This window comes from Trachemys scripta, chromosome 3 (assembly GCF_013100865.1).
Source record: "Trachemys scripta elegans isolate TJP31775 chromosome 3, CAS_Tse_1.0, whole genome shotgun sequence".
Lineage (NCBI taxonomy): Eukaryota > Metazoa > Chordata > Testudines > Emydidae > Trachemys > Trachemys scripta.
Window position 1 is genome coordinate 25,127,561 of NC_048300.1, and position 27,326 is coordinate 25,154,886.

Here is a 27,326-nt window from a genome sequence, read left to right on the forward strand (position 1 = left end):
AGAGTTGGGGCAGGGACTTTGGGGAAGGGGCGGGGGTGGGGCAGGGCCGGGGCGGAGTTGGGGCAGGGGCGGGACCGGGGCCCCGTGGAGTGTCCTCTTTTTTAAATGTTTGAATATGGTAACCCTATCATATGCCAATTTCGCCAGATACATAATCTTATAAATCTAAGCAAGAACAATTGTATGCATATTGGATTCTTAAAATAACTGAGTCTGAGTGGGTGGATAGACCTGATTCTGTGTTGGCCTGTGCCTTGTATAATGATTTTACACTATAGCAGAGTGAGTACAAAACATTCCAATTTTGATTTGAAAGTGTTTTTTTTGCTCTTAAATGGCTACAAAACATGGTTTAAACATAGTTTTAAAATTTAAATTGCTTTTTAAAATTCATATATATTGCTGATTTTTTACTTCCCATTTTATAGTCTTAAATTGATAAATTTGTTGATTTTTTCTTTGTCTTTTGTTTCTTAATCAGTCTTAGAATTTCAGATTTTACCTAGAGATATTTTCTGCTAAGAAGTTTCATATTTAAAATATTCAGCTATGCTGAAAAAGGTAAATCCAGGGCCTCATTAACATCCTTACTGTGAAGGGAACACAAACTCAAAATACAAAATTGATAGCCTGTGCTCTATTTACAATCACTTATCTTTCTTGACTTGTGAAGCTCAACGTACTAGAAGCTGGAATGCTTCAGCCAAGCTATACCCTGACACCAAAGTTTGCAGTTTGAAATCAGTTGGACTTGTGCTTCTGATCAGTTAGATGCTTTTTAAAATGCCACTGTGAAATGGGTAAGTATAAGCTTTAGGAGCCTAATTTTAAGCTTATATTTTTGATACGTGTGTGTGTGTGTGTGTGTGTGTGTGTGTGTGTGTGTGTATATATATATATATATATAGAGAGAGAGAGAGAGAGAGAGAGAGAGAGAGATATAAAATGAATATAGATTACTTAACTCCTCTTGAGGTAATCTTGTTTGAATGAGAATGGCCACACTGCAAAATAACACTGGAACATCACACAGTGATTGGATTACTGCAGGAGTAATTGTGTTAGCACAACTTGTCAGCTACTAATGCAAGCTGTAGCCTCTACTCCCTGGCAGGTCAGCCAATGCAAGCTAACAGCACTACTAGGCCTGTCCTTAGGCATACACAGAATACGCAGCTGTTTAGGGCACCTGAAAATTTGGGGCACCACTAGGTCTTAGTGCCACCCTCCCGGCTCTTCCTGTCCCTGTTCTGACCCTTCCTGCAGGCTCCCATAGCTGGTTGCTGCAGCCTGGTGACTCTTACTCCAGAGGGGATCTAGTAACTTAAAAGTGGAAAAGCCTTCCAGCCTGCTAGACCTATTAGCACAACATTGAAACTGTTAAAGAGCCTTTTAAGTGGTAATGAAGCCATTTAACAGGCATTTGCCAACCCCCAGGTATATACTGGTTTCAGAGTAGCAGCCATGTTAGTCTGTATCCGCAAAAAGAACAGGAGTACTTGTGGCACCTTGGAGACTAACAAATTTATTAGAGCATCCGAAAAAGTGGGCTGTAGTCCACGAAAGCTTATGCTCTAATAAATTTGTTAGTCTCTAAGGTGCCACAAGTACTCCTGTTCTTTGTGCAGGTATATACTGCCAGTTTCTTAATTTACTGACAAAAACAGTTGTGCATTACTGTAATATTTACTCAGAACATCTTAGTCTACCGGACCTTAGTTTAATATTTGCTTTAAAAATATTTTATTAGTGAGTTGGTGAAGATTATAAAATCACATCTCTAAAAAAAATCCTTGCATAGATTTTTAGATGCACAATCATCTTTAGCCTTAAATGCTTGGATCTTCAGACATATAGTTTTTTAAATAAATCCTTCAAAAGAGCACCCTTATCTAAAATACACATTTTAATTTTAATTACTATAGTTAACAGAAAACTTGCTTACAAAGTCTTCCTGTCCATCCCTTTCTCCCTTCACCCCCCCCGCCGCGTGTCTCCCCCCCCCGCTGAAGAGAGCCCTTAAAGGGACAACACCCCTTTCCTTCCATATAGCTGGACAAAGAGTTTCCCTTTCTTTACTTCTGACTATCTGATGAACTAGTTATAAGAGAACCCTTCAGCAAAATCAGTACCTAGTAAGATATAAAATCCTTTGTTAAGCCTAAAATCTTTGGAAACATATTTTTTAAAGTTGGTGAAATTTCATAGACATGTCTATTGTTATGGAGGTCACACAAAGTAAATTAGTGTTCCCTTTTTCTAAAAGCAATGAACATTGTTATTAACCCACTAAACCTCTGTGACTGATTAATTTAAAATAATGTCTTTGTTTCAGTGAGTTAAATATGTAGTAATCTGGAATGATTCCTTTATGAAGGTTTAAGAGTACATTTTAAAATATAAAATCAGCTTAGAAATACTGATTAAGAAAATGTAAAACAAAGAACTGCATCATGTATTCCATAATATCTCATGATATTACAGAGACAAGGAGGGTGAGGTAGTATCTTTTAATGGACCAACTTCTGTTGGTGAGAGAGACAAGCTTTTAAGCTTACACTGAGCTCTTCTTTAGGTTTGGGAAATATACTCAGAGCACGGCTACACTTGCAGATGTAGAGTGCTGTGAGTTAAACCCGCCTTCGGAGAGCGCAGTAGGGAAAGCGCTGCAGTCTGTCCACACTAACAGCTGCTTGCGCACTGGCGTGGCCACATTTGTGACACTTGCAGAGGCATTGGGAGCGGTGTATTATGGGCAGCTATCCCAGCATGCAAGTGACTGCAACGTGCTTTTCGAATGGGGGAGGTGGGGTGGAGTGTGACAGGGAGTGTGTTGTGTGTATGTGGGGGAGAGAGAGTGGGTTTTGGGGGGCTGAGAATATATCAGCATGCTGTCTTGTAAGTTCAGACAGCAGCAGACACCTCTTCCTCCCCGCCTCTCTCTCTCTCTCTCTCACAGCATTCCACACTAATCTGTCTCACAGCACGCTTATCTGTCTCAGAGCAGAAAAGCAGCCATCTGTCAGAAACGGAGCTTTCAAATGGCATATCCGCATTCCTACAGCGAGTTCAAAACGATGAGAAGAGTGGCCACTTGACTTAAGGGGATTATGGGACATTTCCGGAGGTGATCAGATTGCAGTAATGCAATACCTCGTCTACACTGGGGCCGTGGTGCTCCAGTGGGGGCGCAGCAAACGTTATTCCACTTGCCAAGGTGGAGTACCAGCAGCGCTGTAGCTCCAGAGTCAGAGCGTTCTACGTGTCTTGTCAGTGTTGATGGGGAGTGAGCTAGTGCACCTGGGACTGCTCTAATGTGCTGTAACTTGCAAGTGTAGCCAAGCCCTCAGTGTCAAAACTAAATGCAAAGTGGAACAGATTGTTTAGCATAAGTAGTTAACACACAGTTCACGGGACCATTCAAAGTGAAGTGACCTGTTAACACCTCCACAATCATAGGAGGGAAAGGAGAAAAAAAAAGGCTTAGAGGTGAGGGCTTCAGTGGATTACAGATAATTGTAATAAACCATAAATCATTGGTTTTAACGTGCGTTTGTCCAGTAATTCTTCCTCTGGGTGGCCCATGAAGAGATTGGGATGTTGGGGAGCAATCCTAGTACCCCTGGCTGTTCTCATGGTTTGGACAAAGTGTTTGTTTTGTTGCTGAATGTAATATTGTTAGAGGTGAGGATGAAATGGATGAGTTTGGCAATGTCTTTGGGGTGGATATCTGAGTGTTGTCCATTATCTTGTTGATATTTAAGGCAGGCAACGATGATGTCATTGTGAGGGATATTGGTGTACAGAGAGGTGACGTACAAGGTGGCAAGCTTTGTGTTCTGAGGGAGGTTGTTAATATTGTGGAGTTTCTGGAGGAAGTCGGTTGTATTCTGGAGGAAGCTGGCCCTTTGTGCGGTGAGTGGTTTGAGGATGGTTTCTATGGGGCCTGATATTCCTTCAGTAAGAAGAGTGCATTGGCCAGATATGATAGGTCTGCCTGGGTTCCCTTGTTTGTGTATCTTGGGAAACATCTGTAGAGAGTCACACACTTCGTTACTTTTGTAGGCTGAGTTCATTGCACATGCTAGAGGCTCCTTGCGTCCCTTCATTTCCATCCCACAATTTGTAATTTATTAAATTCTTTCTTTTCTTTCTATCTGGGAGATAAGTCATTCAGGATGTCAACATTTTAAACTCTATTTGGACAATGGGCAAAACTGAGAGGGGAAGGGGGTGTTAAGGTATTAATGGCTGTTATCAATGGTTCTTTGATTTGTAGATAATCACAGGCCTAATTAAAGCTAATGGGTGTGTAACCAGATGCCAGGGTCTCTATATCTCCTATTTTTCCCCTTCCAGTTCTCACCAAAAAAATAAAGAAAAATAAGTCTAAAAGCATTTGTGTGCTTCAGAATACACTGTTAATATTTTCCAGTTGGAATATTTTATCAGCTTAGATAACACAAGATCCTTAGTTTTTGTAAATTGACTTCAGTGGAGCTATGACAATTTATATCAGCTGAGGATCTGTTCTTATCTTTAGCAGCAGAGTACTGTAAATTGATATACAGTAGAACCCTGTTTATTTGAGCCTCCATTATCCGGCACTCTGTATTAACCGGACCGTGGCTTGGGGTGTCAGCCCCAGTATTCACAGTAATTAGTAATTGTACTGGATGTTTCAGATGATTGGATTTGTCAGTCATTTTCTATTTCTACTTGTTTAGAGAAAGATCTAAAAAATATGAATCTTTCAGTGTAATACCTGTTGGTAATTAATTTTATTTTTCTTTTTTCTTGCAGCAACCCTAAATCCACCAGTCAGAGAGTAAATAAGAAAGTCAACAATGATGCATCACTTAGGATTCAAAATTTGTCTATTTTGGTGAGACAAATAAAATCTTATTATCAGGTAATTTTTTCTCTTGCTGCCTTTTATGTAGATTTTTGAACAAGTTCTTACTAAATTTTCAGAGATGAGTCCAACAAAAGCAAGATGAGCAATTAAAATCACAACTGTATGAGTTTATATTTTTCAGTTTATCTTTTGGTCAACATTTACCACTGTTCAGTGTACACCTGGTTCTGGTGATTATATTCCAAAGTAGGAAGGGGATCTGAAAACAACTAACATTTGAATTATTGATCTGTCCATATAGCTATTCACTGTTCTGAGTTGCTCTCATATTAAATCATTTAATGTCAATCAGCAGCCTCTGAATCCACATACCTTTTGTGCAAATAAGGGATAAGTATATCACATATGAAATCAAAGTCTGCCAATTGCCCCCTGGTTTATAACGACTTTCATTAAATTTTTATTACTGTTGTAGGAGCTACTTAAATTTTTTGTTTGATTTTTGTTTGTTTTTATCATCTGGTTGAGTTTCCCTAACAGGAAGTACTTGATAAACGCAGTGATGAGCTAATTCTACAGCTATAGCTTAGCTATTTTATTTTATTTTAATGTGATAGAAGGCATAGTATTGTGTGGGCAGACTGTGTGCCCCCACATAGTCCTGCTGAAGTCATTGCGGTTCTTTAGGATATGGGAGTCTGCCTATAATCTATACAATGCACAATACAGGATTGGGGATTTAGTGAGGCACTATTTTACTGTTCATTGATTTTAATAATAACCTTTTGTTCCTGTATCAGAGGGGTAGCCATGTTAGTCTGGATCTGTAAAAAGCAACAGAGGGTCCTGTGGCACCTTTAAGACTAACAGATGTATTGGAGCATAAGCTTTCGTGGGTGAATGCCCACTGGCAATACATTTGTTAGTCTTAAAGGTGCCACAGGACCCTCTGTTGCATTTTATTCCTGGATCATTTGTATCATCTTGGGCTACCATGTTAAATAATCTGTCAATCGAATGTTGAAATCAATTGAATGTTAAGATGTGTCATGTATGATTATTGTAAGTATGTGTCTGCCTGATGATGCTGACATGTCTGGCAACTGTAAAATGATCATTTATAGTGAAGGTAAAGTTCTTCGAGTCCTCGCACTTGTCCATTACATTGTAGGTGTGCGCATATCTTATGCGTGAATATTGGAGAGTTTTCCTTATCGGTATCTGTAGGGAAGCCGCCGCTCCTTCAATTCCTTCTTACCCTCTGTGGTCAGTAGTTGGAGCCTCTGAGTTCACAGTTTGTTGCTTGAGAGCTAAGTTGTGGGTACTTATCTTACCTTTCCTAATAGTTTGCTGGCTGAGATAACCATGGTATTCCAAGCTCTGTTGGTTTCCCACCAGGTAGCCTCTGCTTCTGCCAGTAATCAAGAACCACCATGCATGTGCTGCATCCGAATCTTCAAGGGCTCCACCTCAGAGTGTGGTTCATCAGTGGTTAGATGTAGAAGAGGTGCATTACTCAGTGGTAGTTCAGGATGTTCTTCTTAATAGCAGGAAGCCTACTATAAGGGCTACTTACCTGAGTAAATGGAATGTTTGTCTTTCTGGGCAGCTTCCTGGAAACGGTCAACTTTGCACACATTTGGCCTCAAGTATTCATTAATCCTATCATAACCAGATTCTTTAAGATTATATAGATTATTCCCTCTTGTTTGTGACCTGGAGCCGACTTGGGACTTAAATTTAGTATTGTCTGCCTTATGAGTCCCCCATTCAAGCCCTTAGCATCTTGTTCATTTCTGCATCTCTCAGCCATCACCTCAGCTAGCAGAGTGGGAATAACTGCAGACACTTGTCACGGATCTGCAGTACTGTTTTTTATAAGGACAAAGTCCAGCACAGATCTCATATGAAGTTTCTGTGTAAGGTGGTTTCTCATTTCCATCTTAATCAACCTATATTCTTATTTGTTTTTTCCCAAAAGTTCTGTGCTCACAAGACTGAACAAAAGCTGCACATCCTAGATGTGCGTTGAGTTTTGGCTTTTGACCTGGACAGAACAAAATCTTTCAGGATCTCTACCTAGTTATTAGTTTCCTACATGAAACACATAAAGGGTCACCTGATTTTGACTCACTTGCAAAATGGATTACCGGTTGCATCTTTATCTTATGCTGCAATGGACAGGAAACTACCTGAAAAGTTGACAGCACCCTCTAGTTGACAGCTCATGTAGCCTCGGTAATATCTGTAGCGCACATCACTATTGTATGTTTGTAGAGTAGCGATGTAGTCTTCTGTCCACGTTTACTGTGTTCTCACCACTGTGTCAAGAGATAAAGAGACGATGCAAAGGTAGAGAAACCTGTCTTGCAGTCCCTCTTCCGCTCATTCTCTGACCCCCACCACCTTTGAGAACAACTTGGAAGTCACTTACTAGTGTAATGGACTACAAGCACTTGAAGAAAAAACAGGTGTGACACACTTACCTCAAAATAGCACCCTGTAATCCCCATATTCATCATTCATATTCAGTTGTGATATTTCTTACAAACTTGCCATGTAAGATATAATATGAAAGTTTCCTACAATGTAGGAAGGAACAAAGCAGCTCTGCCAAGGAACCTTCAGCAGAGGATTGCCAAGTACCTCCAGGAAAGTTTCCTAGAGATCTCTCTGGAGGAGTCCCGTGAGATCTTGGCATGCATTAATCCCCTGTTCTGCCGTACTAATTAGGTGCACAGGGAAATGTCTGGCACACAGAAACAGAGCCACCCTTGTACATTTCTATACCCTGAACCTAGCTCCGCACTACACAAACCACAGCCACTTACCAGGCGTCTCCTCTCCCGCTTCTAGCTCGCCGGAGAGCAACTGCTGAGATTGGCTAGATGCCTCAGGAGTCATGAACAGTTCCCACCGAGCGATCCCACTGGGGGCTCCACGTAGTCATCTAACTCTACCTCTTCATCAGTGACTTCGTCCTCCAGGTTAGGTCCTCTTTCCACCACCTCCAGGTGTGCCGAAGTATCCACAGGACTCTTGGTGGTGGAGGTGTGGTCACAGCCAAGGATAGTGTCCAGTTCCTTATAGAACTAGCAGGTCTTGGGTGAAGCACCAGAGCGACAGTTTGGCTCCCTTGCCTTATGGTATGACTGCCTCAGCTCCTTTATCTTCACTCTTCACTGCATTGTGTCTCAGTCATACCCCTTTTTGCACAAATTTAAGAAATTTGCCTGTAGGTATCAAAATTCCTATGGCTGAAGCGCAGCTGGGACTGCATAGCCTCCTCTCCCCAAATACTTAGCAGATCCAGCAGATCCACAGTGATCCAAGCGGGAGAGAGTTTGCTTCATGGAGCCGCCACAGTCACCTGGAGAGATGTGATGAAACCTCTCCATGCCGAGCAAACAGGAATGGAATTTCAAAAATTCCTGGGGCTTTAAAGGGGCAGGGACGGATGGTAGTTTACCTGTCTGCAGGGCAGTGGAGTTCAAACTGCTGACCAGAGCGGTCAGGATGGGCATTGTGGGACACCACCTGGAAGCCAATTAAAGCAGAAAAATCAAGTTTGGTGTCTACACTGGTGCTTTGTTGACAAAACTTTTGCGCAAAAAGCCTTATGTCTTTTGTCGGGGTGGTTTCATTTTGTCACCGCAACAGGGCATTTTTGCCACCAAAAGTCACATCATAGTTTGTATGCATCCACTGTTTGTCGACAAAAGCTGCCTTATGTCGACAAAACTCTGTAGTGTAGACAAGGCCCTAGGCACATGGACTAAGGATATAAAATAGGGGACAATGGCACCATGCTTTGGAACTTTCTCCTCCCCCACCTATGGAAGCAACAAGAATGCTGGAAAGACAGAAGACTTCATCTGAGGAGACTTGTCCCAGGCTTGAGAGAGGCCTGTGTATTATGAACTGTAACATCCAGTGGGGTGGGAAAACTGCTTGATCTAAATACTGCCTAGTGTAATAAAGTTTAAGATTTAGATAGTGCACTTATCTTTTATTTTCTTTGGTAACTATTTCTGATCTTTTATGCCTACCACTTGTAATCACTTAAAATCTATCTTTGTTTCTGTGTGTTTTGCCTTCCCACATCCACACACCATATGCTCAGCAAAACCCCTTGTCCACTCAGTCCAGACTCCTGGGTGGTTTTCACAACTGCTTTAGTCTTAAGTGGGGGTGGGTTGGGGAGCTTTGGGTTAACTCATCCTGAAAGTTATATTAATTGAAGGGTATGTTCACATGCATTCTCAAAAAGGTTTGTGATTCAAGCAGTCACCAGTATCTCTCAGCATAACAACAGTAAAACTTTCCATTTGGTTTCAGTGGCCACAATTTCACCAAGACTGCACAATTCAAGGTGGTTTTGTATTTCCGGTTTTCCTATTAAAGATCTACTTGCATTTATTACAGGATAATAGGAGTTGTACCTAGTCAGTTTTTTAATTGGCATGAAGTGGTACTGATAACTCTGTATATGGCACTTTTCACTTTGAGTTAGCACAGTGCTGTGGAAGTAACTTGGGTACTATCTTTTGTATGAAAAGTAAACTTAGGTCTTTCCCACTTGTTGCAGATTCTCTGGCACTTTTTACAAGAACAAGGTTAATCATGATATCCTGGCCAAATTCCAGTTTGGGAAATTATCTCTGTATCCATATCTGGATCTCTGTATACATGTGTCATAACTATAAAGGGAAGGATAACAGCTCTCCTGTGTACAGTGCCATAAAATCCCTCCTGGCCAGAGACTCCAAAATCCTTTTACCTGTAAAGGGTTAAGAAGCTCGGGTAACCTGGCTGACACCTGACCCAAAGGACCAATAAGGGGACAAGATACTTTCAAATCTGGGGGGAGGGGGAGGTTTTGTTTGTACTCTTTGTTTGGAGTTTGTTCGCTCTTGGGACTGAGAGGGACCAGACATCAATCCAGGTTCTCCCCATCTTTTAAACAAGTCTCTCATATTTCAAACTTGTGAGTAAAAAGCCAGGCAAGACGTCTTAGTTTTACTTTGTTTTCTCAACTTGTACATGTACCTTTTACTAGAGTGTTTATCTTTGTTTGCTATACTTTGAACCTGAGGCTAGAGGGAGGTCCTCTGAGCTCTTTAAGTTTGATTACCCTGTAAAGTTATTTTCCATACTGATTTTACAGAGATGATTTTTACCTTTTTCTTTAATTAAAAGCCTTATTTTTAAGAACCTGATTGATTTTTTCCTTGTTTTAGATCCAAGGGGTTTGGATCTGTATTCACCAGGGAATTGGTGAAGGTCTCTCAAGGCTACCCAGGGAAGGGAATTAGCTTTGGGATGGTGGCAGCGGACCAGACCTAAGCTGGTAGTTAAGCTTAGAAGTTTTCATGCAGGCCCCCATATTTGTACCCTAAAGTTCAAAGTGGGGAAGCAGCCTTGACAACATGAGTTACCATTTCCAACTGAAACTGTTTGGGATTCTTGCTTCCTATCGTAAATTGTTTAGTGTTATTATGGTGTTTCACTCCAGCATTCAGGGCCTTGGTTCTATGTGTCAGACATTCTTTTCCAGTGCATTCAGCATGGACAATGCTGACAAAAGTTTTGGACCTGGTCCCAGGCAGGGACATGTTCATGCTGTCACACCCACCTGCAACTGAGCATGGTAGGGGAGCATCAGAGTCAGATGACTCTTCTCACTAGGGAAAGTGAGGGAAGTAGGGATTCCCAGACAAAGACATACTAAAACACACACGAGAGAGAGTGCAAATAGAAAACCACTGTTCAGTGTAGCTAGATAATCTAGAAATATTATCGTTATTTCAAGAAAAAAGGTATGCTTGGTATCAACGCTATCTGAAACTGTTTTACATCATAAAGAACTGTCAACATTAATTGAACCTATTGAGAATTTGTTTTTGTTCAGTTGGAAGAATAACTAGCCTTCCAAACATGAAATTATTGATAATTAGAATATTTTGCATATTCATTTGAGACTGTTTTTAGAGTGTGATGTCATTAACATAGAAAGTTCACTCATCTAATTCTGCTTAGCACCTTCGCCACTGAAAAAGAGAAAAAAACAACTGTGTAACATCTGTTAAATAATTTTAGATGGTTTTATCAGCTCAAGACCAAACTGCACTGTTGCAATCATTAAAAAGTAATGATTTGGTCTTAATTTTAAAAACCTTATTTCCTTTACATACAACAATAGTTTAGTAATATATTATAGACTTATAGAAAGAGACCTTCTAAAAATGTTAAAATGTATTACTGGCATGCGAAACCTTAAATCAGAATGAATAAATGAAGACTCGGCACACCACGTCTGAAAGATTGCTGACCCCTGGGCTCTTTCTGAGCAGTTGTACCTTGCCCAGCAGTCCAACACCGGCGAGCCTGATGCAGGGGAAGGAACCTCTGGTAAATATGCAGTTTGCTTTGATATTTCAGGGGCAAATCTGTTCATTTACTGTTTTTTAATTGGGTTAGCAATAACCATTAAAGGTAGAGTTGCTCTCTGCTTCTTATTCTCCTGTACAGACAGGCAGAGAGGGCCCTGTGGAACAGTTTTTTTTTTTAATGTGCATTGGGATGTCCCGTGAATCCTCAGTAGAGATGGTGAGGAAACTTCCCTGGAGCTAGTCTGCAATCCTCTGCTGAAAGTTTCTTGGGAGGGCTCCCTTATTTCTTCCACCATGGTAGGACACTTTACCACGTCAGTCAGCAATTATTTCAGGGGGCACCATTGCTGCTCACAGCCTAGTAGCATATGTACCCACTCTGCAGCCAGACACATGCAGGAGCTCTTCCCTTTCAGCCTCCATTACCCACAGGAGTGAGATATCAGCTAAAATCATCATCACCTGTGGAAAATGGTGCCAGTATTCAGTTGAGTTGCCCTAGCCGCATATACTTGTGCCTGTGTGCTTTCCCTCCCTCCCTTTATTATCCCAAATCACCCCTGTCTCCCCGGGCCATACTTACTGAGGCTGGGACTGCTGCTATGCTCTGAGACCCAGGGGAAGTGAAAATGTAGTGCTTGTAACTTGCATTGATCAAGGGGACGCCAGCGGAGCAGGTCAGCCAGATAAGGAGGAGAAGAGAGAGGATGCGAGACAACATATTCCAAGAGATCCTTCTGTGGATACCGACCAGAGGGCTTGAAGGAGTACCCTTTCAGACAGAATGGAAAGGGGGAGTGTGGAGAGGAGAAACACGCAGCAAAAGGACAGAGACATGCAGCAGGATATGATACCATTTCTCAAGCACCGGATGGACATGCTGGAGACTCTTATATACCTTCGGGTCCAAGTCACCCGTGCTTGCTTCCCATTGCAGCCTATCAAAAACTGCATTCCGGGACCTCCCTCCCCTTCCCCCCCACATTCCACATATGTTCCCAGGCCGCTACAGAATCCCTACCACTCCACCCTGAGGGAGAGTACATACAATCACAGCTGCATATACACTGACCTCTGAGAAACATGGTTAGTGTATGTGTTTTTGAAATGAGAATGACTGTTCTTTCCCTTCAAAGGTTATTTTCCCTGTATTTATAAAGTTTTACTCATTTAAAATTATGTTTGCATATGTTTGGAATAAAAATCTGTTTATGAAAACTTAATTAATATTTATTAGTTCACAACATATGGGGGCTGGGACCGACAGCATTCAAAGATAATAGCAATAGGTTCATTTGAAGTGTCATAGTACCAAACACAGAGCACTCATTACAAGATTCATACTGGGTTGCTAAAAAAACAATGCCAAGCAGCGCACACGACAACACACATTACTGTAGTTCACTACTGAAATGGTCTTTCAACGCCTCCCTGAGCCGTATAGCTTCCTGTTGAACTCTTCTTATAGTCCTGGGATCTGGCATCTCAAAATCAGCAGCCAGCTGTTTCACGTCCGTGCTCTACCCTTGCAGAAACTTCTCCCCTTTTGCTTCACAGATATTATGAAGCACACAGCAGGCAGCTATAACCATGGGGATTTTTTTTCACTAAAGTCTAGTCACATGAGTAGACAGTGCCAGTGTCCTTTCCAATGGCCAAAAGCACATTCAGCAGTCATTCTGCATCTGCTGAGCCTGTAGTTGAAGTGCTCTTGGTGCTGTTGAGGTGGCCAGGGTATGGGTCCATGAGCTACGGGAGTAAGGGGCAGGCTAGGTCTCCCAGAATCGCTATTGGCATTTCAACATCCCTAATGGTAATCTGGCAGTCTGGAAAGAAAGTCCCTACTTGCATCTTTCTGAAGATGCCGGTGTTTTTTAAGATGCATGCGTCATCCACCTTGATGTCAGTAAAATGTCTCTGGTTATCCACCAGCACTTGCAATACCATAGAAAAGTAGCCCTTTCTGTTGATGTACTCGATGGCAAGGTAGTCTGGGACCAAAATAGGAATATGCATGCCATCTATTGACCCACCCCAGTTTGGAAGCCCCATTGATGCAAAACCATTCAGAATGTCCTGCAAATTGCCAAGAGTCACAGTCTTATGTGGCCCTGCACACTTGCATCACAGCAGTCCCCATGGTGGATTTTGCAATTCTGATTCCCAACTGATCAGTAGCAATTCAATCTGGCATGGCCAGCTTCCATACAGCAATCATGACTTGCTTCTCTACCGTGAGTACAGCTTCCATTTTAGTGTCACTGTGAAGGAGGGCTGGGGCGAGCGCCACATGCAGTTCCATGTATGTGGCTATGCGCATCCGAAAATTATGCAGCGACTACTCATCATCACAAACCTGCATAACGATGCGATCCCACTGCTCAGTGCTTGTTTCTTGGGCCCACCATCTGCAGCTGCTCTGTGAATGATAACAACAACCTGGAATTGTTTCTCTCTATGTCCGTCATCAAGGCAGCCTGCAAGGCATCGTCCTATTCCTTGCAGCTCCTCTGGTATCTCTGAAAATACTGAAGGACCAGGTGTGTTGTGTTTGTAATGGTTAGCACAATACTGAAGAGCAGTGCAGGATCCATGCTTCTTACAGAGCTGGCGGAAGCGTGGGTTTTCAGGGCTTTGGAAAAGAGGAGTGAAACATTATGAGATGCAGATAATCTAGGATGGAGAAAACTGCATGTTGGGACATTGAAACCATGTTTCTAGACACCCCTGTGTGACTTGTTTGCCTCCGTGAGGCTTTGTAATTCCTTCCCAAACACCCCGCACCAGAGTGGTGAGTTGCACAGTGGGATAACTACCTACAGTGCTCTACTTTCTACATCTATACAAGCGCTGCCACTGAGAATGCGCACCACATTGATGTAATTTAGGTTGACTTAATTTTGTAGTGTAGACATGCCCACAGAGTGTCACAGCTAAATGATGGAACAGATTGTTTAGCATAAGTAGTTACATATTTCAAGGGACCATTCAAGGTGAAATGGCCCATTAACACCCCTCCATTTGGGTGAATGGTGTGTGTGTTAATGGACCTCTGCACCTTGAATTGTCCCTTGAAATAGATGTTAGCTACTTGTGCTTGGGATTAGTTGGGTTTGGCTTTTTTTGAGGGATGGGAGTGAAGGTGGCAGATGTTGTGAATATTTTAGCTATAGTGGAAAAACGTTGAGACAGGAAGGTGGAGAAGGCATTAGATTCATTTAATATCTGGAAGTCTGTTCTTAGCCAGATCCCCTCAATTGAGAATGCTTTGTCTCCAACTCTCACATGCTTTGTTCTGGATTTTGTGATCTTCATTGTTCCAGAGGAACATATCTTTCTTGGCAGTTCATGTAGATATGAAGTTTTCAGAAACACCTCATTCCGATTTTCAAAAGTGCCTCAGGGCTTATCTACATGTTCAGTGCTGCAGTGGCTCAGCTGCACTAGTGCAGCTGTAGTGCTTTAGTAAAGACACTACTATTCGGATGGGAGAGCTTCTCCTGTCAGTGTAGTTAATCCACCTCTGGGAGAGGTGGTAGCTATGTCAACTGTGGGTTAGGTTGGTATAACGGTGTCACTCAAGGTTGTGGATTTTTCACACCCCTGAGAAACATAGTTTTATGCCAATGTAAGTTTGTAGTGTAGACCTGACCTTAGACCCTTAGGAGGAGCCTGTGTCTCACTGAAAGTCAGTCATATTTATGAACCTAAATACTTAAATCTCTTTTGAAAATGTGACTTAAGCTTCTTAGTCATTAGGCATTTTTGAAAATATTACCCATTTTTCCAATGTAGCTGGGACTTGATCTGTTAAGCGCCTTGAAGATTTAAATTAGCAGCAGAACTGTATAGGGATCCATTGAAGGAATTGGAGCACAGACATGATGAATTTTGCCTAAACTGTGGAAGAAGGGGGCAGCTGTATTTTGCATTAGCTGGTGCCTTTGCATTATTTGCACATTCAGCTTTAGATACAGTGAAATACAGTAATTAAGTCTAGAGGTGAAAAATGCCTGTACCACTGTGACCAGGTCCTAATCCATGTGTCGGCGTGGAGTTTCCTAGCAAGAAAATGAAAGAGACACTTTGTTATTGATTCTGTGTGACCATCCAAGTTCAGTGATAAGTCACACAGGACCCTTGGGCTTTGCATCACTTTGATTAGTGGGAGCAGGTTGATTTCACTGGAAAAATGGAAGAGGATAGTGTCCTTATTAGTTTCCCTCTGTCCAGCCATCATCACTTTGGTCTTGCCTGAGTTGAGTTTGAGCCAGCTCTTTTTCATCCAGGAGCTAGCTTGTAGAAAATGTTAGCTTTGTTGTATCAGTGGGAAATGAAATATAGTTGTCATCAGCATATAGTTGACAACAAAGCCAATATGCCTCATTATCTGTCCAAGTGTTCTCATAGTAAAGAGAACAGAGAAGAGTATGGATCCCCAAGGGACTCAACAGGTGACAGTTTTTGAGGAACAGAAGCAGTTACCCATTACCATTCTGGAGAGTAATGATTGGAGTCATTGTAGTGCTGATCCAGCTTCTCAAGTTTTGTCATGTAGGCTAGTCCCAGAAGTAGTAGCCCCTTGCTCCTCTTTAAAAAAAAAAAAAAAAAAAAAAAAAAAAAAAAAAGAAAAAAAAAAAAAAAAAGAAAAGAAAAAGAAAATCCAGCAACCTGCTCAAGCAGCTCTGTGCAACCAACATTGCTCAGCTTACAAGTAAAAGGGTGATTTTTAAAAAAATAGACAATATAGCAAATTGAACCGAGCTTCTGAAAATCAATGTTTTTTCTGCCTTTTACATCACCATTAATAAAGATTCTGAAATTAGAATTTAACTGACAATTTTATTCATGAGCGAGGCACAATAGAAGCCAGCTTTCTTCCATAGCTGTATTGACCGTGCAGTGTTAACAGTAGTACAGTTTTGTTAATAAAGTAAGCAGGTATGGCCCAAGGCACAACTCAAGCAGATAGGTTGTGTGAGAAAACACGTTTTTATGTATGCATATCTCTGGCCAAAACAACACCTTAAGTAAGGCCACAGCAAAACTGGATAATAAAATGCTAAATCTGTCCTTGAGACAGAAGATGGTGCATAACTTAGGTTACATTTAATGAGTTTCAAGCTTTAGGTGATGATGACTACTTACTATTCTTGAAAGAAAAGATTATTATCGTCGGAGAAAAACAGAGTTCTCACTATTTGTTTAGGTACAGCAAGTCAGATGCTTTATTAACTCTCACAATTGCGCAGAGGGAGAGAGCTAAGCAGGTCTCTCAACAGGTAAACAATTACAGCAAGCATTTATACCTTTTGTTACAGACAATAATGAGCAACAGTTGCATTTTGTTTATACATAGGCCATCTTGATATCTCATTTCCTCACTTGTTTTGACTCTTGCCAACATACAATATTTTCTATACCTTATCTACACAAGGTCTTCTACACCTTATCTATACCAGGTCATAATGACTTCTTACACAGTTCTTTCTCACCCGCCTCACACAATCCTCGCTTCTACAAATCTCGTGTTATCAGGGTTACAGTTAGCCTGACTCTTGCTAACGAACTGTCATGTATTGCATCCCCTTCCTGTCAGTTCTTTCTCTGCTTCCACATTATGTATTTTTCTTTCTTTTTTTAAATTCGTATAGTGTCTGCAGTCTAATAAAACATTTAATTGGATACCTTGTTTTTGTGCAAGCATGTGTAATTTTGTGGTGAAATATTTTAAGTTTCATTCTTACCGTTAATGCTCTTATAACTTTTATACTCCATAATTTTATAGTCCAAACCAGTAGACATCTTCTTCCAGAGAATGAAAATTATCCCATATAACATTTCTTTCCAAATTGTCTTAGTTTTGTCTGTCAGTAGCTGAGCAGTTCCATAGATACACAATCTTTTCTGTGGAATTATATGGAAGTATATTCTCTATATTTAAAAGAATATTAGTGCTAGTAATTCATCTCTCATGACTTCAGGAAGTAGGAAATAAAATTAGTGTGTATGTACAATAAAGAAAAATAATTTAATCAGGAAATTGATTTTAATGTCAAGGTTCAAAGGGATTTTAAACACAGTTTAAAAAAGTTAACAGTTCTGTAAAATATCTTTCTGGGGTTATTTTGGTTGATTTTAATTTCTAATTTTTTAAAGCCAGGAGCTGTTCTCTAATATTGTGTCTTTTCTATAACAATAGTATAGTCAGCGTTTTTATTTGGCCTTTTCTGCTCAAAGTTACCAGGGGCGTGTGTGTGTGTTGGATGGGGAGGGTTAAGAGGATATATATATTTGAAAACAGGTAGTGTTTCCTCCTATTGTTGATGTTCTTGTTACCACTTCAGAATATTTGTAGGAAAGAAATAGCAACAGAGTCAACCTCTGATCAAGCTTTGATTGCAGTTCAAAGTTGAGGTGATTAGGCCCCCATGATTCATTGAACACTACTCAGTAGGACTTGGAATGGCATTCATATCGTCAGATTTTAGAGGGGCAGAAATAGACAGCTTTAGCATCAGCTTAGTAGTAGTATAACAAAAGTTTTGGCCAAAAAAATCAAAGGATCTTTAAGGAGTCACATTACCCTTGTCCTACAACTGTACAGAGAGTTGATGTATAGTAGTTACTTATAGTTGTATTACAGCCACTTTGTAGTACTCTATGCAACAGATTTGCAGACTAGTTAAAACCTGTTTAGTTGACTATATAATCAAAAAAGAAAAGTCATGCAAATGGTTGGCAACATTTCCAAAAATGGTAGTTAATTTATCACTTCAGGCTGCTCTAATTCATGCTAAGGGGTCTAGCCAAGCATGACAGACAGTGCAGTATTGTAAGAGTATAAAGGTGAGCATTACATTACCTTTACATTCGTCTGCACTAATATAAACTGAGTGCTCCTCAGCTGTGGCCAAAAGATCCAGCCCTGTATTTTTAAAATGCTTTCTGTTTAACTAATTTAAGATGTTAGCAATATAAAAAAGAAATGTTGTTTTTTAAAATACATAATTTTTAGCCTGGTAGTCTCTCTTCAACAGGTAACAGTTGTAACACGTATCATTATCTTTGTCATCTATTGTCCTTGTTTCATTTAATTAAATCTTCTGCTTTTCCTTTAATTTTTTAGCCTTTTTTAATGGGAAAAGAGCAAAATTGTTGCATTTAGTCTTTTTGTCAGGATCGCAGATATACAGAAATCATGATTATTTATCAGAAATTTTTGATATTAACTAGGCCAAATCTACTACCTAAAAATTTTCTGTAACATTTACTGGGCCATGTAGTTCAGGGTCTTTAAAAGCTTAAACAGCTGTTACTATCAATAAAACTCTGCATCAAGTGGTTGGTCCTTTTACTGAGGGAACTTGCTTTTTCTGCTGTCTACTGTATACTCACTTAAGTCATATGCAACACACGTCTAATTAGTTTTACTCTAATCTTAATCAGTTGAGCTATAAATTTGCTCATCCCTATACCGTGTGTTGAAAGCTGTGTTACCCATAAGTGTTTAGCTATAGCTAAGAATACTTGCAAGAAATCCCACTTTCAGGTGTAAAACTCTCCTACAGTACTTAACTTAAAACAAGGCCCATCCTCAAAAACATCATTTTTAGATTTGCTGCATCAAGTGAATTAGCATTTCTGATTTTGATTCTTAAATTTGCTCTCTTACATGCAGTTAATCACTAGAGCAGAGGTTCTCAAACTGTGGTCCGTGAACTCCATTCGAGAAAATGAAGGGCCACCCACCTAATTAGTGGAGCCGCACAGGCGTGGCTCCACTAATTAGGTGCCTGGGCCCTGGAGAAGATGCACATGTAAGGTGAGGTGGTGGCCTTGGGGGGAATAGGGGGTAGGTGGAAGGGGGCAGTGGGGTCAGAAGAGGGGGTGGAGGGAATTTGGGATGTGCAGGGCTGCGGCAGCCAGAGAAAGAGGCGATTGTCCCCAGCTCCAGGGCTGCAGCTGCTGGGGAGAGACGGCCCTCCTTCCCAGCCTCAGCTCTGTGGCTGCTGTGGCGGGGAAGAGAGGGGGAGAACCCCCTCCTTTCCAGCTGCAGCTTGGGGGCTGCCGCGGCAGGGAAGAGAGGGCACATCCATCGCATTAGAAAGATAAGAATACTGATATTAAAATATGTGTTGTGTGCTTTTATTTGTAGAACAAAACCCATTAATTATTAAGGTTTTTTTTATATAGCGCTTTTATCCAAAGTGCTTTATAAATAGCTCATGGTACAAACAACATTTGGAAAGATCGTTAAGTGATCCGCCAAGACCCTCAACAATTTTCAAGTGGTCCGCAAAAAAAAAAAAAAAAAAGTTTGAGAACCACTGCACTAGAGTGTACTTGCATATTGTGTGTATGTTGTATTATATTTTGTGTTGGGTATTGGTATTGTACATATTTCTGAATCTGTGCCATAATGAGAAATACAAAAATGTTACTTCAAAGCTTCACATGCGGTGGCGTCTGCTGTGGTATGAACATCTGGGCTCTGAAAGGAAACCACTCTGCCTCAAAAGAATTAGGTTCTGTTTAGACTGGGGATTTGCCTTGATTACAGCTTTCAGTGCATCCGACGAAGTGGGCATTCACCCACGAAAACTTATGCTCCAATACATCTGTTAGTCTTAAAGGTGCCACAGGACTCTGTTGCTTTTTACAGATCCAGACTAACACAGCTACCCCTCTGATACTAGTGACCAACTGTCACTGTAGGTGACTTAGCACTCCCTAGTGTAGACAGTCTTACCCCTGCTTGAAACCAGGCTAAAATCTCCTGGTGCAAATGGTGATTTCACCTCTCTGCACTCAGAATCATACTAGCGCAGCTACACAGATGGCTGGTCGTTAATAGTGTTAATTGTCACAAATCCACGTCCAGGTAAGCCTCCAAAAGTATGTACTTGGAAATAAAGGAAAGTGGATCTTTCATGGTAGTTTGCTTCACTTACAGTTTTAAGCATTTTAAGAATACCTGTGTATTTTGTTTTAGATTCACTTAATACCTACATAACTCTCGGTTAAAACATATAAGCAAAAGAACAGCTAGTAGAAAGTGGAATGACCAATATTTGTAATTTTCATTTTCTTACAGTATAAATAAATAAAGTATAAAGTAAATAAATACATTTATCAATAGTCTATTAATAGGACGGTAAACATCAGCTAATTTTAAAAGGCATTTTTTTTTTCTTTCTGCATTCTTCCTTTGATTCAGGATCTGTAGCTGGCCTAGGATCTGTATGCTGGCTCTGTGCCACTAGGGGATTTCACTATACTGGGATGATCCTTCAGTGCCCAGTTATACCAGTTCTGCAGCCACCAGAAAGAGAACAAAACTTTTGTAGAATTGATGCAAAGCTTTAAGGTTTTTACAAAGCCCAAACAGTTAAATCTAGATTTCGTGTGAATGAGTTTGAATTAAGATATATATTATTTTGAAGCTACTCCTATTTCACTGACTTCAGTTTGTATGATTAGCATTTGATATTTGACTTGGTTCAATACACATGAATTAAAAATATTAATTTTATCAATTTTCACAGGAGACTTTGCAGCAGTTGATCATGATGTCTTTGCCAAATGTCTTAATAATTGGCAAAAATCCTTTTTCTGGTAAGTTTTTTTTCTATTTAATTTAATTTTTTAAAATTTGTAATTAGTTCCTTGAAAATGTAGCTCAGGTAGGAATGAGCCACACAAGAGGGCTTGATGAAAATTTTAGCAAACGCTTGACTACAGAATGATGAATTTCATTGCTTCTGCTCAGATCTGAAGGTCAACCATGAACAAACACAAAATTTTAAACAACTAAAACCTCGAGATAGACATGCTACCATTGGGATTTATATTGAAGTATAACTGTCTTTTTAATCTTTTCCATGCCATGCTTCAGTGCATGGAAGGAGGAATCATTTCTCTTGGGCAAGAGGAACCATCTCAAACAAAACTACCTATCTGTTATCTCCCTTGTCAAATTCATTGTTTAAAACCTTGACATTATCCTTGACCCTGAACTTTCCTTTCTCCTCCCATATCTGTAAATCTGTCTCTATAGCCAGGTCTGTAACATTTCCCATTTTCCTGGGTACTGTGCCTCCACTTTTATCTTTTCTAATCTTGACTGTTGCTGCTATCTTCTCCTAGGCCTCTCAGGGTATGTCCACATAGCCCATGGAAGCAAGTCTCTCAGCCATGGCTGACAGACTTGAGGTAGAGAAGCTCGCACTAACATTCTGAAAATAGCTGTGTAGATAGTGCTTTGAAGTTGCAGTTCAAGCTCTAAAGCCAAGGGGTGGGGCAGGTTTCAGAACCTGAGCTCCAGCTACAACTTCAAACTGTTGTCTATGCAGCTATTTTTAGAGCACTGATGCAAGCATGCTAGCACACATCTGTCGACCCAGCTGGGAGTCTCACTTCTGGGAGCTGTGTACACATACAGCCAGGGTCTCAGCTCTCTAAGTTCTAGTATATGTAGAATACTTTTGCCTCCTTTCTCATGTGTAGTAAGAAGTCTGAACATGTTCCCGCCATTCTCAAACACCACAGACTGTACAGTTATTGCATGTGATAGTTCAAAACATTCCATGGATTTGCTTTGACTTGCTTCAGAGACCTCATCTCTTTGTATTAGTTTTTTCTTTTGTTGCCAGTGATCATTTAACACCTGCTTCTGACTTGTTTGACCGAATCCTTCATTTTTTTTAATGTTAGTAAAATCAGATGTGAGAGGCCAGATACTGTCATGTATCAAAAACTGGCTAAGAGAGAGAAAACAAAGGTAGGAGTAAATGGTTAATATTTGTAATAGGAAAAGGCTGACAGTATGGTATCACAAGATTAAATACCAGGTCCATTGTACTTTAATATATTTATTATCTGGAAAAGGGATGAGCAGTGAGGTAGCAAAATTTGAAGATGACAATAAATTATTTAGGTTTCTCAAGATGGGAGAAAACTGAGAGGAACTTCAGACACACCTAATTAGGCTAAGTGTATGGACAACCTGATGGGAGATGAAATTCAGTGTTCACAAATACCATGTGAAATGTACATTACAGTGAGTAATTTGAGCTACTCATATACCTTACATGGTCCTAATTTAACTATCAACTCAGGTAAAAGGCTTGGCCATCACTGGGAAAATTCCATGAAGAGCTCTGCTCTATGTGCAGCAGTGATTTAAAAAAAAAAAAAAAAAAAAAAAAAAAAGAAGCAGCAAAAACAATGTTAGGATACATAAGAAAAAAGGTGGAAAATAATTTGGGAAGTATTACAATGCCATAATATAAATCAGTGGTATGCCCTCACTTGGAGGCCTATGTTCAGTTCTCAAAAATTATATAGCGGAAATAGAGGTGGTTCAGAGACAGGCAGTGAGAATAAGAAGCATGGAAAAATTCTCATGGACAGTGATTGAAAAGATTGAGATTGTTTACCTCAGTGAGGAAAGGAATAAGATGAGCATTATAAAAATACATATAATAATGGATGATATAGAAGAGGTAAAGCAGGGTCTTCTGTTCACCCTATTTCATAATGAAAGAACAAGGGGACATTTAATGAAATTTGAAAGTGACAAAATCAGAATTGATCAACAAATATTTTTTCACCTAATGCACTGCCTGTGTTACGTAACTTATTGCCACCATCACTGATGCCAGGAACTTATCAGATGTCAAAAAAGAACTGGGTGCTTATTTGGATTCAAAGATTAAACAAGAGTTTTGGAAAGAGTATTAACCCTCATGCTTCAGGCCATACCAGTCCCTAACTTTTGGGTTTTAAGAGGAAACTTTCCCTGGGGGACACGTTCTCCAATAACAGTGTATTGAATTTATACACCTTTCTTTGAAGCATCTGGTACAGACTGCTATTGGAAGATAGGATATTAGACTAGATGGACCACTGGCATGATTCAGCATGGCAAATTTGTGTTCCTCTGTTACTTTCTTATTATAATGGCATATTTCTAATGGTAGAACACTAAAATCCTGTCTTGAGTTGGACCCATTGAAAATTATGTGCACTCAATGAGGTATTTTAGGGAAAAACTAAAATCTCTCCCTGCAAGATGTGCATGAGGGGATAATAGCCAGCATTTATATTAAACATATTGTAAAAAAACATGTTTGCGCATGACAGCCTAGCATTTCAAAATACAAAAGTATGAAAGCTAAAGCATCCCAATATACCCATGAAAATGTTGTCTTAATATATGAGGGGAAAATGTAATAGAATGAGATTGCTGTATGATTATTTGCAGATTGACTGTCCTCCTGGCAGGATTAGTTAAATAGAAAAACCGTGGGACAGTCTCAGTTCACTCCACAGGAATTGCATTGACTTATTTTGACCTTTTGAACATACAATAAATATCAAACTTGGGTACCCAAATAAGTGGTCTGATTTTCAGAGGTGTGGGTCTGAAAACCCACAGTTTCCGTTTACTGTAGTGTGAAATATGCTTGAGTAGCACACTTCAAAATGAGATCACTTATTTAAGTGTGTAAATAGAGACTTAAGGTGTCTAGATTTAGACACCCAAATTTGAAAACTTTGGCTAGAATGCTTACAAGTAGTAACTGTAAATGTAAATAGGATGGGAGAGCATATGTTGCCCTGGTCTGGACAATTTGAGGATTGAGGACAGCAGCCAGCAATAGATCTAAGTGTCCTTCTGTGTCACCAGTGTAAGTAGTTTTCCCTTTAGTGGAAAAGTACACATTTTCTTTTTCCTTTTCTGAACACAGCAGGGAGGTATCTTTCACCTCACTCCACTCTTATGGGCCTTACTAGTCTGACAGGGACTCCAGGAGTTGCATTTATGTATGCTGGCTCCCCCTGGTTCCATGGATGCCTTAGGCTTCAATCTCTGGCAAATAAACCTCTCCTACTCCTCCCTGAGCAGTGCCCTGCACTGTCTCGCTTTGCACCAACAACACAGCCAGTACTGATGGCCCCGCTTCTGCTGGACCCGTCCTCAGAGTGTGAGAGGGTTTCTGAGCCAGACCCTCATTCTCACCTGCTCACTTATAGCCTGGATCCTTGGCAACAGCCCCCCTATCTGCCCACATATAGACCTTCTGCTATCCCCGGGGGCCACTGAGGCCCAGCAACGCATATGCTTGAGCCTATTGGCCTGCTTCAGCCTCTAACAGGACTGCGGGATGCTGCGACTGCCACCACACTGCACCCTCTTCCATTTATGAAGAACTGCAGGAAGTTTCCATTCCACTGGCACTGACGGTCCCCATTGGGGCCTCATAGTCCTCAAACAATGCATTTATTTCACCTTCCCTCTACCCTCCAGACAACCATAGCCAATAGCATGACCTGCTTTGGTGAGTGGTTGAGGCTCTCAGTCTCCTGGTGGAGGTCCAGGATGCGCAAAACCAGTTCCGGGATGTTCTGCAACTGCTGGGACCCTCCTGGACTGTCCTCCCTATCCACAAGGCCATCCTCCAACTGGCCCAAGTGGTCTGGCACACCCCAGCTTCCAGTGCCCCTACTACGAAGTGCGCTGAATGCCCGCTACTTCATCTGATTTAAGGGTACAGACTTCCTGTTTACCCCATCCACCACCCAATTCACTTGTGATCCATGCAGCGACTGAATGCTCCCGCCAGCAACACCTCAAGGCCACCCCCCCACCCCACGGGCGGCGGAACTGGGGGGGGGAAGGGGCAGAGCCGGTAGCTGGAGCCCAGGCAGCTGTGGGGAGCTGCGGACTCTCCATCTGCCCAGAGTGGGGGGCCCAAGAGCAGCCCCCAGATCGTGTCCCCTCCCTTGGGACCCCCCACCCAAGGCAGGTGGTGGGTCTGTGGCTCCCCACTGCTGCCTGGGCTGCTCTAACCATAGCCCGGCTTCAAAGCCTCGCTCTCCAGCTGGAGCTGGATCGGCATAAGAGACATACTGGCAGCTGTGGGGAGCCCTGGACCCTTCACCTGTCCTGGGTGGGGAATGGGTCAGGGGCTGCTGTCGGGTCCCCCTATCCCTGGCGGTGGAGGAGCCCGAACTCTCCGGTCCTGCTCCAGCTTCTGGCTTGGCCGGGAGCAGGCTTTCAGGGGAATGAGGAGGGGCAGAGTGGCGAAGAAATTGGACCTTCTGGGGTGCAAAGTTTATTCCTCTGTGGGCCTCCAGTTCTGCATTGCCACTTACTAGGCCTTTTGGCAAAATACAATTTCCTTTCCTTATCTGAAGCTGGTGGAGTTTCAGGCTTTCCTCCTGGCGGAGAAATGGCAAGATTTCCAGATGTTGCTGGATGAGGGTGACCTGGTTGCCAAGGTGGCTTTCTAAGCTGCAGTTGACGCCGCTGACACTGCGTCCCACACTCTAGTGACCGGTGTCATGCTCCACCAGGATTCCTAGCTCCAATTCTCTAGCTTCCCTACGTAGCTCCAGACCAATCTTGAGGACCTTCCCTTTGACAACCAAAAACTCCTTAGCGACAAGACAGACAAATTCCTCCACTCTTTCAAGGATTCCCATGCCACTTTGCGGTCGCTTGGTATTTACCCCGGCCATGACCCACAGGCAACAAAGATTGTTTCCGTGCCACCTACTAGCCCTACTTTCAATGTCCCTGGGAGCCATCTCACCATGGTCCGCACATCCAATGACCCTGCTATTTCGCCTCTGCCACTTCTGCTGACTCGGCTCCCTCACACAGTCTGTCCAAACAGCTCTTTTGACTCTTCCCTTGAGACCTGCAAACCTCCTCCTACCTCTCCCACAGTGACCCAGATTGTCTTTGTGGGCCATCTTGCCCGGCTCGCCCACAACTGGGGCAAGATTACCACCTATTGATGGGTGATGGACATCATCCATCGGGGTACTTGATAGAGTTCCTCTGGTTTTCCCTCGTCGTCCACCCCTTGGTGGCCAGAGGAATCCTTCTCACCACACCCTCCTCCAGAAGGGCACCATAGAATTAGTTCTTCGCCATTACTGTAGCTGTGGGTTCTATTCCCCCTATTTCCTTGTGCTGAAGAAGGGAGGTGGCTGTCGTCCACTTCTGGACCTCCAGTTGCTGAACACGGTCACGCTTCCTCTCATTCGCCCATCCCTCTCTCCTCGAGCCTGGTTCATGGCTCTCGATATGAAGGATGCCTATTTCCATGTTGACATCCACCCAGCTCAGTTTCACAGTGGGACATTCTCGTTACCAGGTTTGGGTCCTTCCCTTTGGTATTACCACTGCTCCCTGGGTGTTTGAAAAGATCTTTGCTGTCATGAAAGTCAATGCAGAAGCAGCTCTGCACACAGCCTAGGGTGCTCAGACCCAAAGGAAAAACACACACACACACTCACTAAAAGAGAGACTGTATTCTCCATTCCCTTCTACCTATGGATGTAGGGCCCTCTCAGCACTATTGCAGGGATAGATGGTATATATACTTGGATACTGCTTTGATCTGGATGCCTATTCACTTTCTTGGATAGTCTTTGCACCACTCTGGTAGCTGACTTGATTTAAATTTACAATCAGGAACTTTCTTTGCCGTGCTCTGGAAGGCTGCAGTGCTAGGGCACACCTGCATTTCCAGTGGAGCCATCATTTAGCACCAAAGAGAAGAAGTATGGAGCTTGTGACTCTAAACTTCAGTCAGGTTTGAGCCTTACTGGGACTGGTTGGATTCCTTTCTTCCTTGAACAGACCTAGGACAACCTTCATTCAGAAGCCTTCATTTGTACAGCACAAGCCTTTCAAAACTTAATGGTACTCAGTTTGTAGGAGGGGGTTTGGCACTATCAAGCATCCTTGCTGATATAAATGCAGTGGGGCTGCGGAGTGTTTCCTGAAGGAAGAGCTGGGATCCCAGCTCAAAAGAAATCCAGCTATTCAATTTATACTGAATGAGAGTTCACACTGCCTGGGGGATGGCAAGGGAGTGGAGGCAGAGGGCACAGACCAGCACTGCCTGCTCCAAGCCCCAGAATCCAGGTTCAGACACAATCCCCAGAGAATGGGAGCTCTCTTTTCCCATCCCATGTAAAGACAGTGGAATCGGTCAGGGTCACTAGCTCCTGGCTTGTAAGGGGTGAGTATCTGATTCTAGGAACCCCACCGC

The 27,326-nt window shown here is 41.9% G+C and overlaps 1 protein-coding gene across 2 annotated transcripts in view; it reads left to right on the top strand.

The window, feature by feature from the left end:
• The window catches only part of CCDC88A (coiled-coil domain containing 88A), a gene marked incomplete in the record, with an annotated part of 358,950 nt that overhangs the window by 73,228 nt on the left and 258,396 nt on the right, over window positions 1-27,326 (top strand). For both annotated transcript variants that reach the window (XM_034764306.1, XM_034764307.1), the window contains 2 exon segments: window positions 4,804-4,912; window positions 20,799-20,868. In XM_034764306.1, the coding sequence (XP_034620197.1) occupies window positions 4,804-4,912; window positions 20,799-20,868 (179 nt within the window).